General features: G+C 40.5%; 1 protein-coding gene across 2 annotated transcripts; it reads left to right on the forward strand.

Moving 5' to 3' along the window:
• The first annotated feature begins 1,690 nt into the window (after positions 1-1,690).
• LOC141564825 (uncharacterized) lies at positions 1,691-16,036 on the forward strand. Of its 2 annotated transcripts, none has more exons than XM_074307687.1 (2): positions 1,691-1,833; positions 13,933-16,036. In XM_074307687.1, exon 2 carries the CDS (start codon positions 13,962-13,964, stop codon positions 14,787-14,789), a length of 828 nt encoding a protein of 275 aa, XP_074163788.1. In that variant the 5' UTR covers positions 1,691-1,833; positions 13,933-13,961; the 3' UTR covers positions 14,790-16,036. The 2 variants fall into 2 exon arrangements, with proteins under 2 accessions (XP_074163788.1, XP_074163787.1); XM_074307686.1 differs by lacking the exon at positions 1,691-1,833 and adding an exon at positions 6,958-7,051.
• Positions 16,037-16,504: the final 468 nt, after the last annotated feature.

A 16,504-nucleotide genomic window follows, 5' to 3' on the forward strand; every position in this document is an offset into this window, starting at 1 on the left:
GAGAGGCCTGGAGAGACTTAAATCAACTGATGCTGAGTGAAATGAGCAGAACCAGAAGATCACTGTACACTTCAACAACAATACTGTATGAGGATGTATTCTGATGGAAGTGGAAATCTTCAACATAAAGAAGATCCAACTCACTTCCAGTTGATCAATGATGGACAGAGGTAGCTACACCCAGAGAAGAAACACTGGGAAGTGAATGTAAATTGTTAGCACTAATATCTGTCTGCCCAGGTTACATGTATCTTCGGAATCTAATGCTTATTGTGCAACAAGAAAATGATATTCACACACATGTATTGTATCTAGGTTATATTGTAACACATGTAAAATGTATGGGATTGCCTGTCATCGGGAGGAGGGAATAGAGGGAGGGGGGGGGGATAATTTGGAAAAATGAATACAAGGGATAATATCATATATATATATATATATATAATAAAAAAAAAGAAAAGAAAAATAATTTCTGACATGGAAAAATTGCATTGAACAAAACAACTCAACAATTGAATTGCCCAAGTACAAAAGGAGCTAAAAAAGGTAACTGAAGAAAATTATTCACTAAAAGTTAAAATTGAACAAATTGAAATGAATGACTTAATGAGACATCAAGAATTAGTCATACAAAAAAAATGAAAAAATAAAAGAAAAATGTAAAATACCTCATTGGAAAAACAACTTAATATAAATCAACACGGTTTTGTAAAAGATTTCCAGAAGTCCTAGAAGGAGGGTATGTAAACATCAGTCACACATACACCACCTTCACAACTGACCTGGAAAATAGACTTGAGAGACAATCGAAGGATTTCTGGACTCCCTCAAAACTATGATCAAAAAAGCCTAGATATCATCTTTCAGGAAGTCACCAAGGAAAACTGCCCTGGTATCTTAGAACCAAAAGGTAAAATAGCCATTGAAATAATTCACCAATCAACTCATGAAAGAGTCCCCAAAATGAAATCACCAAGGAATATCATAGCTAAACTTCAAAATTATCAGATTAAGGAAAAATATTGCAAATAGCCCAAAAGAGACAATTCAAACTCCCTTTCCTCCATCTTCTCCTGCCTAAACCCCCCCCCCCCAAAGAAAAAAAAAAAAGATTAGCAAAAAAACAATAAAAAGACTCTGGCCATAAAAAGTTATCACAGAGAAGGGACACCAAGACACAAAATCAGAAGAATAAGACAGTGTCAAAATACCTATGGACAACCCCTCCCCCCCAATAAAGAGGCAGGTATTATTAGGCTCAGAAATAAAACATGGAAGAGCTCAAAAAAGATGTTAAAAGATCTTATAGAAAAGGCAGATGAAAAATCTGGGGAAAAAAGAAAGGTGATATAAGAAAATTTTGAAAAAAAAAACAGGCAACAGCATGGAAAATTATTTAAAAAGTAGAATTGGACAAATGGAAAAGGAGTTTCAAGAATATACTAAAGAAAACAACTTTTTGAAGAATGTATATGGCTAAATGGAAAAGGAAATAAAAAATAAATAAATAAATAAATAAATAACACAAATGTCCAGAAAGAAACAAATCAAAATATTAGGGAGTTATAATAAGGATTCCACAGAACTTGGCAGTTGCAATGCAGATCTGAAATCATGGAACATGAAATTCTGGAAGGCAAAGTCTCTAGGACAGGGGTCCTGAAACTATGGCCTGCGGGTCAGATGCGGCCTGCTGAGGACGTTTATGTGGCCCCTGGGTTATGGCAAAATCAGAACAGAAGTAATGTTCACCCTAAACTCACATTAGCAACGTACACTTCCAGCACTGGACTGAAGCAATGGAGATAGAGTGTGAGGCAATACTGGGGTGAGGTGAGTTCCCAGGTCGGGGTGTGTGGTGTGGGGAAGGGAGAGAGATGCAGAAGAGGTAGAACTGATGGCCTGTGGCCTTGTAAAGTAGCATAAGCCACCACAACAGATGGCTGTGAGGGATGTACAGTGTATGCTGCACATGTCACAGCCACTGCAGGGGGAATATATGGGCTGTGTCTGGTGTGCTGGAATAGTAACAGTTAGTACTACAAGTCCCAGCTTGACTTTATTATTGTCATTATGCTGTAATGACAACGTAACAGCTTCCTCTCTAGTGCATGTTGCAGTACTGACTGCTATTGTTGTCCAGAGTGAGGCTCCAGGTACTAGGCCATGGCCCTGTATCCATAGTGACCTCATGTCTGGCTGTTGTGGTCATCAGTTTTATCATTGTGTGTTTGTTCTGTAGTTTCATGAAGAGATTGAATATTGCTAACATATGTCATCACCTTATAATCACTGGGGTCTGACCTTAGTGCCCCCCACTTATCCTGAGTATGAGGGGGTGCAGAGCTGGTGTACTGCTTCATCCCCCTCCAGATTCTTAAGGTCCTCATACACTTGTGCAGCTTCAAGTCACATGATGACCTCCTCTGGAAGCCCCAATGCACAATTTGTCACCAAAGCTTATTCTGCACATACAATATATCACACAGTTATATACATATATCCACAGTCTTGCCTGCGATTATGATAAATTACAAGTGCAGCACATACAGTCATGCAGCTCTGGATCATGAGAATTGATCCCAGGATTGAGAGGAAGCCAGGGCATTTAGGAGGGCCGCCTGAGCAGTGACTTGTGTGTAGGAAAGGTCTGAAGCAGGAGAGAGAATGTGGGAAACGGAGGCATCACAGCTCAGAGGCAGCTTGGAGGAAGTTGGGCATTGCAGTCTGTATGTCTCTATTGTTTTTGTAGTGATATATATATGTGTGTGTGTGTGTGTGTGTGTGTGTGTGTGTGTGTGTGTGTGTGTATTTTACTAAAAGAAATTTGGAATCCCTTAGAAATAATGATGTCAAGAAAAAGAAAAATTGACTTGGAGTGTAGGATATTCAAAGAACAGTGGACTTATGATTACTTTTTCATGAAGTACAAGGAAAGAGCTGTATGTCTTATATGCCAGAATATAGTGTCTGTGTTCAAAGAATATAATTTGCGTCGACACTATGAAACTCCACATAAAGATAAATATGATTGGTTAGAGAAGTGAGAAAAGATAAAATATTAAAACTGAAAAATACATCGACAACTCAGCAAAGTATTTTTGTGAAGCAGAAGCAGCTGAATATTTCATCACGGAGAGCAAGTTTTCAAGTTGCCAAGCTAATAGCACACACTGGCAGACCATTCATAGAAGGAGAATTTGTTAAAGAATGCCTTCTTTCTGTTGCCAAAGAGATGTGTCCAGAGGAGGCCGATTTATTTAGTACACTGAGACTTTCAGGACCTACAGTTACATGGAGGATTGAAGAAATGGGAGACAATCTGCATCAGCATTTGCAAAACTCCACAAAAAATAATTTCATATTTTTCCTTGGCACTCAATGAAAGCAATGATGTTCGTGATTTTGCACAACTTCTCATTTTTATTCATAGGACAAATGATTATTTTGAAGTCATAAAAGAGCTTGCTGCACTGCAAAGCATCAAAGGAACAGGAGAGGATATCTATGAAAAGGTTTGCCAAACTATGGATGGTTTGGAGCTGGACTGGGCTAAACTAGCCAGTGTGATAACTGATGGTGCCCCTAGCATGGTGGGGTCTAAGAAAGGAGTAATTGCTCACATTAATCAAGAGATGGGCAAGCTTAACCATTCTCATCCAACAGCCATACCCTGCCTCATCTACCAACAATCGCTGTGTTGTAAATCACTGAAGTGAGAGGGACTCTGTTAAGAAAATTGTGGAATCTTGTATTAACTTCATTACAGACAATTTCAGGAATTTCTGTCTGAGCTAAATGTTGAGTATGAAGATGTTCTATATCACACAGAAGTCTGTTGTCTGAGGCAAGGGAGAGTTTTGAAACATTTCTATGATTTACTTCCACAGATTATAACATTTCTGCTTTCAAAAAACAAAGAAGTACCAGAGCTCAATGATGCAGAATGGAAATGGCACCTTGCCTTTCTGACAGATGTAACAGAACTACTCAACAATTTCAATATGCAACTTCAAGGAAAGGGGAAGCTCATCTGCGATATGCAATCATCACATGTCAAAGCATTTGAAGTAAAATTAGGCCTCCTCATCAAACAAGTGAAGTAGGAAAACTTCTGCCATCTCTCCACAACTCAAAATCTGTTAGCAGCAAAACCGCTGATTGCATTCCCAAACAAAACATGTGTGGATTCATTGGAAAAATTGCAAAAGGAGTCCCAATTTAGATTTAAAGAGCTTCATCTCCATGAATAGGTCATACAGCTTTTCCGTAACCAATTTTCTGTTGACATTGAAAATGTGGATACAATTTACCAAATGGAACTTGCTGAAATGCAGAATTGTGACTCTCTGAAAGATGCATTCAAGTCAAGCAGCCTTCATATATTTCTGTGCATCTCTCCCCTCTGAGACATATCCTCATCTCAGGAACCATGCACTCAAAATGGCAACCATCTTTGGCAGCACTTATGTTTTTGAACAGAGTTTTTATAGAATGAAACTATTCAATGTTGTATTAGAAATGCTAGCTTTGGCAATAAGAGTGGAGAAAGATATTAAAAGAATTAAATTAGGTAATGAGGAAACCAAATTATAACTCTTTGCTAATGATATGATGGTATACTTAGAGAACACCAGAGATTCCACTAAAAATCAATTTAAAATAATCCACATCTTTAGCAAAGTTTCAGGATTCAAAAATCCCACATAAATCATCAGCATTCTTAGACTGCAACCTTTTTTCAAATCCTTAATTTTATCCACATCAGAAGGAGTGTATGTTTTTGTTTGAGCAGAAGAGTCATGCTCTTCAATCACAGGGAATGCATCTATAACATATCGTATATTCTGTCCTTCTCCCTTAGCCTTAACCATTGCTTTTTCTAATTTTGTCATAGGCTGCTTCACAGCTGTTTGTGTCACTGCCTCTTCCCCTCCTCCTCTTTCCTCTACCCATGAAGGGTTAATTGAGGGAGGAGGAGATGGGAAATGCTCCTGTTGCTCAGCATTGTACTTAACTCCATTATTACCTGACTCATCCTTTTCACCTAGTTTAGTTGGATGATCCTCCTCCTGTTCTTTCTTCCTTTTCTTTAGTCTAACACTTTGTAAAGCCACTTGAATTAAATTGTATGTATGAAGAATATCTTTCGAAATAGACTTTGGATTGGAATTGCAGTGTTCACCTACTTGCTCTCCTACTAATTCCCATTCATCTAGATCCAATTTTTTTTCCATACAAAAACAAGGGCATATGACCAGCACAGTTTCTAAAAGTTCTGTGATCTCCTTCAAAATTATAATCAGTGCTTGGCTTTTCATAACTTGACAATGCTCTCTAAACATTTTCCTTGAACAGAAACAGAAGGCTATTTTCTAAACATCTGCCCCATTGAGTTGAAATTCTACATTAGCTCTTTAGCCAAGTTTCCTTGTTGTACTCACCCTAATTTCTGGGTCAGAGGGACTTTTCCATTGGATCCAGATCAGAGGTTTGTTCCACCGAACTCAGGATCCTGTCTGCCCCAAATTAGGCCCCAACATGTCATTTTCTGTTCTTTAAATGGTAATCGTTCTCTGGGCTCGGATTTGTTGGGGAGGTTCTGGAAGCAGCCTTGCTTTCAGTTAAGTGCCAATAATCACCTCTTGCAGCCAAGAGTTACAGTCCGGATCCTTTATTGTACCCTTCCAAATCCTGAATCTTTTTCTGTGTCCACTTCACTTTCTTAGGGCCCTATCTCTCTCCTTGATTCCCGAGAGCTCTTGTCCAAATATCTCCAGCCAGCACAAATGTCAAAATGGGAATGAATCAGACTCGGCCTCCAAGAGTATGGGATTGTGGGACTTCTACCTTCTGAATCTCCGGGAACTCAATCCTAGTTCTGAATGTCCTGGAAGTCCATGAGCAGGCTGTTTCTTTAGACTTGTGAATCTCCAGGACTTGTGAATCTCCCCACTGAATCCTGGCTCTGAATCTCCTCTCAGAGAGTGGGCCTGTCCTTTCCTATGGTCTCTAAAAGACATGAAGTCTAATTTGTGAACCAATGAGAGAATTCCTTTAAAGGTGTGAACTAAGTACATGGGTACATAAATGCTTGGTCTCAAGTTCTGGCTCATAACATCTCCTTGTAGGATCAGAGCAATCCTATTGAACCATTGGATGATATCCATTCCAATGACTTAGCACCTTGTAAGAATCCTAAGAAAAGGATGTTTGAGAAAAAGGTGTGGATGGAGGTAAGGAGTGTTAAAGCAGTTAAGAAGAAGAGGAGGAAGATGGGAAATTTCTTTGCTCTATCAATAAAAAAAGCCATATTATCTCTCCTGGATTGGACATGAACCACAGAGGGGAAAAAAAACTGAATTGAAAAATTTTACATTCAAACATATTAAATTCCCCTTATCTATCTATCTATCTATTAGGAAGAAATGTATTTTCTTCCTAATGGATACTCAGACTAGAATTTTACAATTTCAGAGTCGGCGATGTTTTCATGTTTGGTAAAGATGCATGCTAGGGGGAAAATGGCAAAACTGTTTATTGAGAATCAGTGGGAAATCATTTGAAACCCAATGAAGGCTCAGGGTCTTGGGTTCAGGAAAGTAAGTCAGGAATAAGCTTCCTGTCTCTGCATGAAGAATGCTATCTGCAATGAGAGAGCTGATTGGAGGGAAGGAAATGTTATCATAGGAAAATGGTATGTGATGTCATGATGACCTCACAAAGCATTATGGGGATAAAAGACCAGGAGTCCCAAGAGCCGTGCTCTGTGCGGGAGAGAGAGCAGGCGAGATAGGGAGTGTGAGAGTGCGATATTGAGCGGAGATAGAGAGCGCCAGAGCCCAAACAAGAGACAGCGATAGATAGAGAAGAGAGAGGCGGAGGAGAGGAGAGAGTGATAGATAGAGAGGAGAGAGGCGGAGGAGAGGAGAGAGGTGGAGGAGAGGAGAGAGCGATAGATAGAGAGGAGAGAGGGACAGAGAGGTATCACCTCATACTTCACCACCTAAGGGACTGCCTTGCGTTTTGCATCTCGGAGAAGCTCTTTCAGGTAAGAGACTCCATCATACTCACTATTCTGGAGGGGGGACAGCCGAATATGTCTAGGAGAAGGAATGAGGGAGTTTGTATTTGGGGCGGGGGGGGAAATATGTATGTTTGTGGGAAGTCACTGGATCTATTCTCTCCATACTGACCTTCACTTGCTAGTTGGTCAAAATTCAATTGTGTGTTAACTCCTGTTTCCCCTATTTCACTGACTTGAATCCTACATAATTCATGATACTCCAAAAGCCACAACAAGTTTGTCTAAGTTCTAAACCTGTCCTAGCTATGGATTTCCAATCATTAGGGGTTAGGATTTCATAAGAAAAATTATCTAGTAACATCTTAACATAAGATGATGTGGCCCCATAAAGAATGCGACCTTTTTTCAAATCCTTAATTTTATCCACATCAGAAGGAGTGTATGTTTTTGTGTTTGAGCAGAAGAGTCCATGCTCTTCAATCACAGGGAATGCATCTATAACATATCGTATATTCTGTCCTTCTCCCTTAGCCTTAACCATTGCTTTTTCTAATTTTGTCATAGGCTGCTTCACAGCTGTTTGTGTCACTGCCTCTTCCCCTCCTCCTCTTTCCTCTACCCATGAAGGGTTAATTGAGGGAGGAGGAGATGGGAAATGCTCCTGTTGCTCAGCATTGTACTTAACTCCATTGTTACCTGACTCATCCTTTTCACCTAGTTTAGTTGGATGATCCTCCTCCTGTTCTTTCTTCCTTTTCTTTAGTCTAACACTTTGTAAAGCCACTTGAATTAAATTGTATGTATGAAGTATATCTTTCGAAATAGACTTTGGATTGGAATTGCAGTGTTCACCTACTTGCTTTCCTACTAATTCCCATTCATCTAGATCCAATTTTTTTCCATACAAAAACAAGGGCATATGACCAGCACAGTTTCTAAAAGTTCTGTGATCTCCTTCAAAATTATAATCAGTGCTTGGCTTTTCATAACTTGACAATGCTCTCTAAACATTTTCCTTCAACAGAAACAGAAGGCTATTTTCTAAACATCTGCCCCATTGAGTTGAAATTCTACATTAGCTCTTTAGCCAAGTTTCCTTGTTGTACTCACCCTAATTTCTGGGTCAGAGAGACTTTTCCATTGGATCCAGATCAGAGGTTTGTTCCACCGAACTCAGGATCCTGTCTGCCCCAAATTAGGCCCCAACATGTCATTTTCTGTTCTTTAAATGGTAATCGTTCTCTGGGCTCGGATTTGTTGGGGAGGTTCTGGAGGCAGCCTTGCTTTCAGTTAAGTGCCAATAATCACCTCTTGCAGCCAAGAGTTACAGTCCGGATCCTTTATTGTACCCTTCCAAATCCTGAATCTTTTTCTGTGTCCACTTCACTTTCTTAGAGCCCTATCTCTCTCCTTGATTCCCGAGAGCTCTTGTCCAAATATCTCCAGCCAGCACAAATGTCAAAATTGGGAATGAATCAGACTCGGCCTCCAAGAGTATGGGATTGTGGGACTTCTACCTTCTGAATCTCCGCGAACTCAATCCTAGTTCTGAATGTCCTGGAAGTCCATGAGCAGGCTGTTTCTTTAGACTTGTGAATCTCCTGGACTTGTGAATCTCCAGGACTTGTGAATCTCGCCACTGAATCCTGGCTCTGAATCTTCTCTCAGAGAGTGGACCTGTCCTTTTCTATGGTCTCTAAGACATGAACTCTAATGTGTGAACCAATGAGAGAACTCCTTTAAAGGTTTGAACTAAGTACATGAGTCCATAAATACTTGGTCTCAAGTTCTGGCTCATAACATCTCCTTGTAGGATCAGAGCAATCCTACTGAACCATTGGATGATATCCATTCCAATGACTTAGCACCTTGTAAGAATCCTAACAAAAGGATGTTTGAGAAAAAGGTGTGGATGGAGGTAAGGAGTGTTAAGAAGAAGAGGGGGAAGATGAAAAATTCTTTGCCCTATCAATAAAAAAGCCACATTATCTCTCCTTGATTGGACATGAACCATAGAGGAAAGAAAAAAAAGCTGAATTGAAAAATTTTACATTCAAACTATTAAATTCCCCTTATCTATCTATCTATCTATCTATCTATCTATCTATCTATCTATCTATTAGAAAGAAATGTATTTTCTTCCCTAATGGATACTCAGACTAGAATTTTACAATTTCAGAGTCGGTGATGTTTTTCATGTTTGGTAAAGATGCATACTAGGGGGAAAATGGCAAAACTGTTTATTGAGAATTAGTGGGAAATCGTTTGAAACCCAATGAAGGCTCAGGGGCTTGGGTTCAGGAAAGTAAGTCAGGAAGAAGCTTCCTGTCTCTGCATGAAGAATCCCATCTGCAATGAGAGAGCTGATTGGAGGGAGGGAAATGATATCATAGGAAAATGGTATGTGATGTCATGATGACCTCACAAAGCATTATGGGGATAAAAGACCAGGAGTCCCAAGAGCCATGCTCTGTGCGGGAGAGAGAGAAGGTGAGATAGAGAGTGTGAGAGTGCGATATTGAGCAAAGATAGAGAGCGCCAGAGCCCAGACAGGAGACAGGGATAGATAGAGAGGAGAGAGGCGGAGTAGAGGGAGAGAGTGAGGAGGAGGAAAGGGAGAGGAGAGGGAGAGGAGAGAGTGCGGTGTAGAAAATACAGATAAGAGAGGAGAGAGAGTGAGGGAAAGAGAGGGTGAGGGAAAGAGAGAGTGGGGAGAGAGAAACAGTGAATAAAAAGTGTGAGAGAAAACTGAGAAAGGTTGTGAGAGAGAGAGTGTGGAAAAAGGGAGAGAGAGGGAGAGGGAAACAGAGAGAGGGAGAGAACGAGCAAGAGAGGAGAGAGGGAGGGAAAGAGGAGAGAGAGAAAGAGTGGGAAAGAGAGAGAAAGGGAGAGACAGAGACAGACAGAGGGACAGAGAGGTATCACTTCGTACTTCACCACCTAAGGGGCTGCCTTTGGTTTTGCATCTCGGTGAAGCTCTTTCAGGTAAGAGACTCCATGATACTCACTATTCTGGAGTGGGGACAGCCGAATATGTCTAGGAAGAAGAGTGAGGGAGTTTGTATTGGGGGGAAGTATGTATGTTTGTGGGAAGCCACTAGGAGTAGAGATGAATGAGAGAGACATTGCTTGTGACAGCAATAGGAGCTGGACAAGATGCTTGTGGTCTGTCCTCATTGGGGGAGCAGCTGGGATACATGGGAGAACTTAAGGGAGACAACTCTTCTATAGACTCTGAGGAGATTACTCAAACCATCAGAGACTCACCACAAAGAAAATGGCTTTTTGTTTGTTGTTAATCTGAAGAAGCTCCTCAGTTCTTAAGAATGATGTGGGCCTGGGAGTCTGGATGACTGCCTTTCAAACTCAGTGTCCCTGAGGCAAACCATTTCCCATTTGCCTCTGTTTCCTCACAGGGTTGATGTAAGGATCAAAGGAGATGTATAGGGGGAAAGGCTATGGAGTGCAGTGCAGGTGGCAGAAGGGAGAGGTTTGCTCTCTCTCTCTCCTGATGTGACCCTGAGACTGCCTCCAGGTCTTCATTTAGAGCAATAGCCCCCCATTGGGGGGATTCAAGCTTATCATACATTTGAGCAACCTGTGTTCATTAAAGCCTAAATGAGAAAGGAAGGAATCGAACCCCCAAAGAATTGATTTCAAGTCAACCCCATAACCTTTATGACTTTCTTTAAAAGATGTGAGTAACAATCATTACATAAATCACAGATTTAAGCCCCTTATATCTTCTCATGCCATGAGAGATGTGGGGATCCCTTAGCTGGAGACGAGATGAGGCAGAGCAGTATCAAAGATTTTAACTTTTTTTCTGACAATTAACCTTCAGACAAGTACTGGAGCCTACCTATCCCACAAAACTCCAAACCATATTTTAAATTCATAGAAAAAGTTCTTTGCAAATCTCAAAAGGAATATATATTCCATTGCTTGTTTTAATTGGAAGGGGGGGTGGAAAAGATTGTTTATCCTACTTGTAGATATCCCAGGTAGGTATGGAAAATCCTTTTCTCCCTGTGCTTGGGTAGCCAATCTGTCATTTCTTCTTAGAGCTGGTATGTTTCAAGGCACTGAAAGGGTTAAGAAAGGCTATTCCAGGGTAGAAGCTTTCAAGGTTAGGGCTTTCAAGTTGCTCAATCTTGCCCTTCAGGCCCACATTGTAGTTACTACTTTGTCCCCTTAGATCTTGTGGATTTGAGTAAAAGACTATGAGTAAATGTTAAGGGGAAAGAAGAAGCAGGGATGGGAGCCGGTGGACTGTAGGCCTGACCAGTATATAGGATATTGTCAATTCAAAGAATATTAGAATTTTCAGAAATTTTGTGCCCTTGTTTTTGAGCTTTAAAGCTTTCTTCTTTATTTTTCGAACTTTAAAAATTCTTCTTTATACTGACAATTTGCCTACAAAGTTTCAACCTCTATTTCTTCCATAGTTGTTAAAAGGAATTTCTCAGTTGCTGACTTTGGATTACTTTTAATGGGGAGGAGAGGGGAGAGATGGAATGGGAAAAGGAGGAAACAGGGAAAGGGACCTCTAGAAATGGATCATTTTTTATCAAAACGTATTGGACAATGAAAAGCAATAGCTAACTTGTGTCCAATGAGAGATTAAGTCTTTTTTGGGCTGCTTGATACTCCTTTAGCTGGGAAGATGGGATGTTGGAAGCAGAGTCCTCAGTACTTATTTGATGACAGTATTTTTCCTCAGGAAATTCCTAGAATTCATCATGGTGCAAAGAAACCAAATTATTTCCTCAGGCTGAGGATCAATCACTAAATAAATAGCAATGATTATTCTTATGTCAGTCACTGTATTCAATAAGACACCTCCCCCCAAATTCATCTTAAGAGAGAGGGCCAGAAGTACACAAACTAGAATATGCCAAGTAAATACAGAGTATATAAAAATGTCAGAAGGCATAATCCTAATGGAACAATGAGGCTATCAGAAGAGTTTAGGACAGAGGTGTACACGGTCACCAGGCTGATATCTATGGGAGAAAAGAAGGGAAAAAACAAAAACAAAAAACAAACCAAAAAACTCCTATAGTAAAAATGTCATCTAGTAAGGAATTAAAAGATGACTAAGTCGTTGGAAGACATGTGGGCTGAGCTAAGGGAAGAGTAGTGGATGACTGAGCCTGCAAACCTGGGTGACAAAAAAGGGAATTTCAGAAGAGAACAGAGGGTAGGAGAAAAAGAACAGATTCTGTTTTGGACATCTTGAGGATCCAGTGCAATTGGCCATCTGGTTCAAAATGTCCATTAGATATTACATGGGAATTGGGGGAAAGAGCTCAAGAGAGATTGAGGCAGGATGAATATCCCTGGCCGTGGTTTAACCTGTATATGTTTGTATCCCGACATAGAAGAATGATACTTGTAACTCCTTAGGACATTCCCAATATTCTGGCTGTTAGAAGGAATATACATGGCCAGGGGATAACGAATGTGCGTGAAGTATGAAGGAATAATATCTTTTTTTAAAAATGATGACAGGGAGTGAGACAGGAATGTACTGGGAAAAGGGAAAGGAAAAAGTGGAGTGCTGCAAATTATGTGCCATAAGAAAAAGAAAAAAAAAAGGCTTTTTCATTGAAGAAGGAGAGGAGAGATTGAGAGAACATTACTCTCATCAGAAGTGGCTCAAATAAGAGACATCATAAATACTCAATAGGTGTATGGAAATCTATCTTAGCCTGCAGGAAAATGGGAGGGCAATAGAATATGGGAGAGGGGTGATAAAAGAAGAGAGTCAGTGGTCAATAGCAAAACATGTTTGAAGAGAGAGTGAAAGGAGAGAGAGAATAAATGAGGGGAAAGCAATAGTAATAGTAAAAGCAATTTTTGAAGTGTTTATCTATTGGAATATCATTGTTCTCTGGGAAATGATGAGCTGAATGTTCCCATGGGGGGGAAAAAACCTGAAAAGTACTCCACGAACAAAGCAAAATATGCTGTATATGAAATGATAGCAAGGTTCTGGGGAGATCAGGAGTAAAGGATTTTAATGTTCTCACTCACAAAATCTTGTACAACTACTCTAAAGGACTTATGATAAAAAATCTTATTCATTCACAGAGAAGGACTGAATATGTGTGAATACAGATTGAAGCATTCTCATTTTTTTCTTAATCTCTCTATTTTTAAAATAATTTCTCTTCAGTGTTCTATTTTCATTAAGGTGGGAGGTCTATGTTTTTTCACAAATTTATGAAAATGTTTTGGATAATTTCATATATGGTTTCTTAATTTGTGGATGGGGAAAGAACCTACAAAGCAAATATCTTTAAAAAATCTTTACATTAAGAAATGTATAAGAAAAAATTTTAAATGTAACTTGGGCTCAATATTAAATTAATTGAAATTATATTCACAAAGGGATCATTCACTTTTGTCCTTTGGAGGTTATCATAGTAACTTTGCATTTCACTTAGTAAAACTCAATCCAATGAGAATGTGAGAAATCAGAGTACAGAGAGTTTAGGAGAGAGAAAGGGGAAAGAATAAGTAGAGGCCACAGTCAATAAACATTTCTTATCTAGAGTGGGTCAAGCTCCATAGTAAGCAGTGGGGGGATACAAGAATTGCCCAAGCCGGGCCCTGGTTTGAAGGAGTTTCCAGTATAAGGGGGTGATTCCATACAAACAACTCTGTACAAATAAGTGGTTTACCAGAAAAAATTGGAAGTAATGAAGTTGTCTCTTGGGGTTCCTCCAAGTGTGTGATAAGGGAGAGCATAGGCAAGAGCACATTGATAAAGGTCCAGTTGCCCACCAAAGGCCAGGAATCACTCCTTGGCCAATCATAATCTCAGAGCTGCTGCTCTTTGCTACCCACAATTCCTGATTCCTTCACCTTTGCTCATATGGTCCCTTCTTCATTCACAGACTTGGTCGAGGAGCAACAGGCAAAAGCAATGAGACGCTCAGGTCCCCGTCACCGTATTTTTGCCTTGTATTTGGAAAATATTCAGCAACCCTCCGACCTCAGGAGCCAGGGGCACAATATTCCTGTGAGCTCACCAAGGAAGGAGAGGAACGCTGGGGGCCCTTGGTGGATGAGACATTTAGGCTTTGACATTCCTCCTAAGGCCCTGGCTCTTCTTTTGATTTTGATTAATCCACCCCCTCGTTCTGCATCCTGTGCTGAAACAACACACAGAGCTCCAAACAGGAACAGCAAAGTCCATCCTATTTTCACAAATGATTCAGAAACTTCACCCAAGGCTGTCCCCAACGCCCTCACCTCCACCATCAGGCCTCCGGAATTATGCTCTGAAAAAGCCGGTCCCAACCACCCTGAAAAATTCAGTGCATTTAAGAAACTAAGATCTAAAGTGGAAACTGCCCTTAGCCCTCTCTCCAACAGTACCCCACTGGACCCTGTCTTTCGCCCTCGGGACACCAGTACACCAAAATGTGTTCGGAAACTTGCTGCAGAAATGCTCCAAGAAGAATGGTCTTATCCAGAAAATGCTAATCCCCCCAGCCCTATCAGAACCAGTGCCATTAATATAAGACCTAAAGTACAGCCTATCTCCAACCCTGTCTCCAGCACTATTCCAGAGTGTAGCTACAAAGATGACTCAGAAATGATACTAGGAGAATGCTCCAAACAACAAAAATCCACCCTATCCCGCCTTGCCAAACTCATTACAACTCAAAAGAGGAGGGGTAAAGTGAACCCTGTCTTTGTCATCCACTCCCATTCCTCCCAAACAACCCAGGGAGGCCATTCTGGCTAATAATGCCCCTTTTGGGGTTTCTTTAAAAAGTTTCTTTCTTTAAATGGAGGAGTCTAGAAGTATCATCAAAAATATGCTAACTTACAGCACTGCCTATTTTGCCTACAGGCTTGACAAAATTATGCTGCCGATCAAATTTAGACATTAAAATAAAAAAAAAAAAATTGGGGTAGAATGGAGGTCCTTTAGACACAGCCCCAAAGATGGGAAGAAAGCCATTGGACTGAGGATTTTCCTGTCTGAACTATCATCACTAGGCTAAATCCACCGAAAAAAGAAGTGGGGACCCTTGGCCTGGCTAGGTATTGGCTGGAGCTTCAGCAAAAACCACAGACACTTTTATCTCACAGTCAAATCAAGTTGAAGTTGTGAGCCTCCTGGAGAATAAGTGAAGCTGGGCTGATTAGGATGGCAACAGCTGGCCCACTGAGGACCTGAGGAAGTGGCCCTGACAAGAAGGAACCACACCCTGGTGGGAGCAGAGGCAGGGGCTGGGATGCTATTGGCTGCTAGTACAGAGTGCTGGTACACCCAAGAGGGGATGCTCTTGGTTTGTGCTTCTGGGTCAGAGAGTTTGGGGTTTCTGGACAGAGGGCACATCTGAAGAGGAAGCATGAGGAACCATCCCTTTACAACACAAGTAGAGGTCCTTAAAATAGTATTAAATCTTTTTTAAAAAATGCACCAGCTAAGAAGAATCCCACCATAGGAACATTATGGCAACAGGGAAGCCGAGAGTTCATTTTAAGAGGAGGACGATTAAGTAAAAGAGCTTTTATCTCAAAGAGTAACCTGAAATGGCCCCAAACCCAAAGAGAATGTATACAACTCAAACAAGAATTTAAAAGTCAAATCAGAGACACTAAGGAAAAACTAACCAAAAAAAAAAAAAAAAAAAAATCCGTGCAAGGAAAACCAAAAGCTTATGAAACGAAAAAGGAAACCAACTTGGAAAGGAGAAATAGTCTCAAGATGAAAATAATTCTTTGATAATGAGGATGGAGCAAGTACAAGACAAAAAAGTTAAGACAAACCAGGAAATAACAGAAAGGATAGATTTTAGAGATTCAAAACAAAGAGAACCAAATGAGAAATAAAAGTTAAAAAACAGATCTGGAGAACAGATTTAAGAAGAGAAAATTGGACTGCCTGACAATTGTGACCTAAAAAAGAACCTTGAAACAAAAATGCAAGAAGTAATTTAGGAAAATTGTCCTGGGGGTGGAAGAGCCAAGATGGCAAGAGAGGAGACATGACTTTATCAGAACTCTCTCACATATCCCTCAAATTAACAGCAAATCGAGCCTTTGATCTGGTTTTGAAGTGACAGAACCCACAAGTATTTGCAGTGTGACATATTTCCGCCAGAAGATAATTTTAAAGATCTCCAGAAAAGGTCTGCTTCAATTGACCACTGTGGGAAGTAGGCCAAGCACTGGTAATGCAGACCTCCCCCCATCCAGGGTGGTGTGGGCTTCAGGCACCAAGGAATCTAGCAGGAGGAATCTATAGCAGTGCTGGCTCCTCTGTCCTTGTTACAAGCCGATAAATCAGCATATTAGCTGGAAAACATCCAACACAAATGCAAAAGGCAAATCAGCCGCTCAACCCCAGAATATCTTGGGCCCTGGCCATGCCCAACTAGCACCAGAAGTTAGTCAGCACTGACCCAACTTAGCCTAATAGAGGAAGCTTGGACAATCCCCCCTTTATCT

Source organism: Sminthopsis crassicaudata, chromosome 3 (assembly GCF_048593235.1).
Source record: "Sminthopsis crassicaudata isolate SCR6 chromosome 3, ASM4859323v1, whole genome shotgun sequence".
NCBI classification, from domain to species: domain Eukaryota; kingdom Metazoa; phylum Chordata; class Mammalia; order Dasyuromorphia; family Dasyuridae; genus Sminthopsis; species Sminthopsis crassicaudata.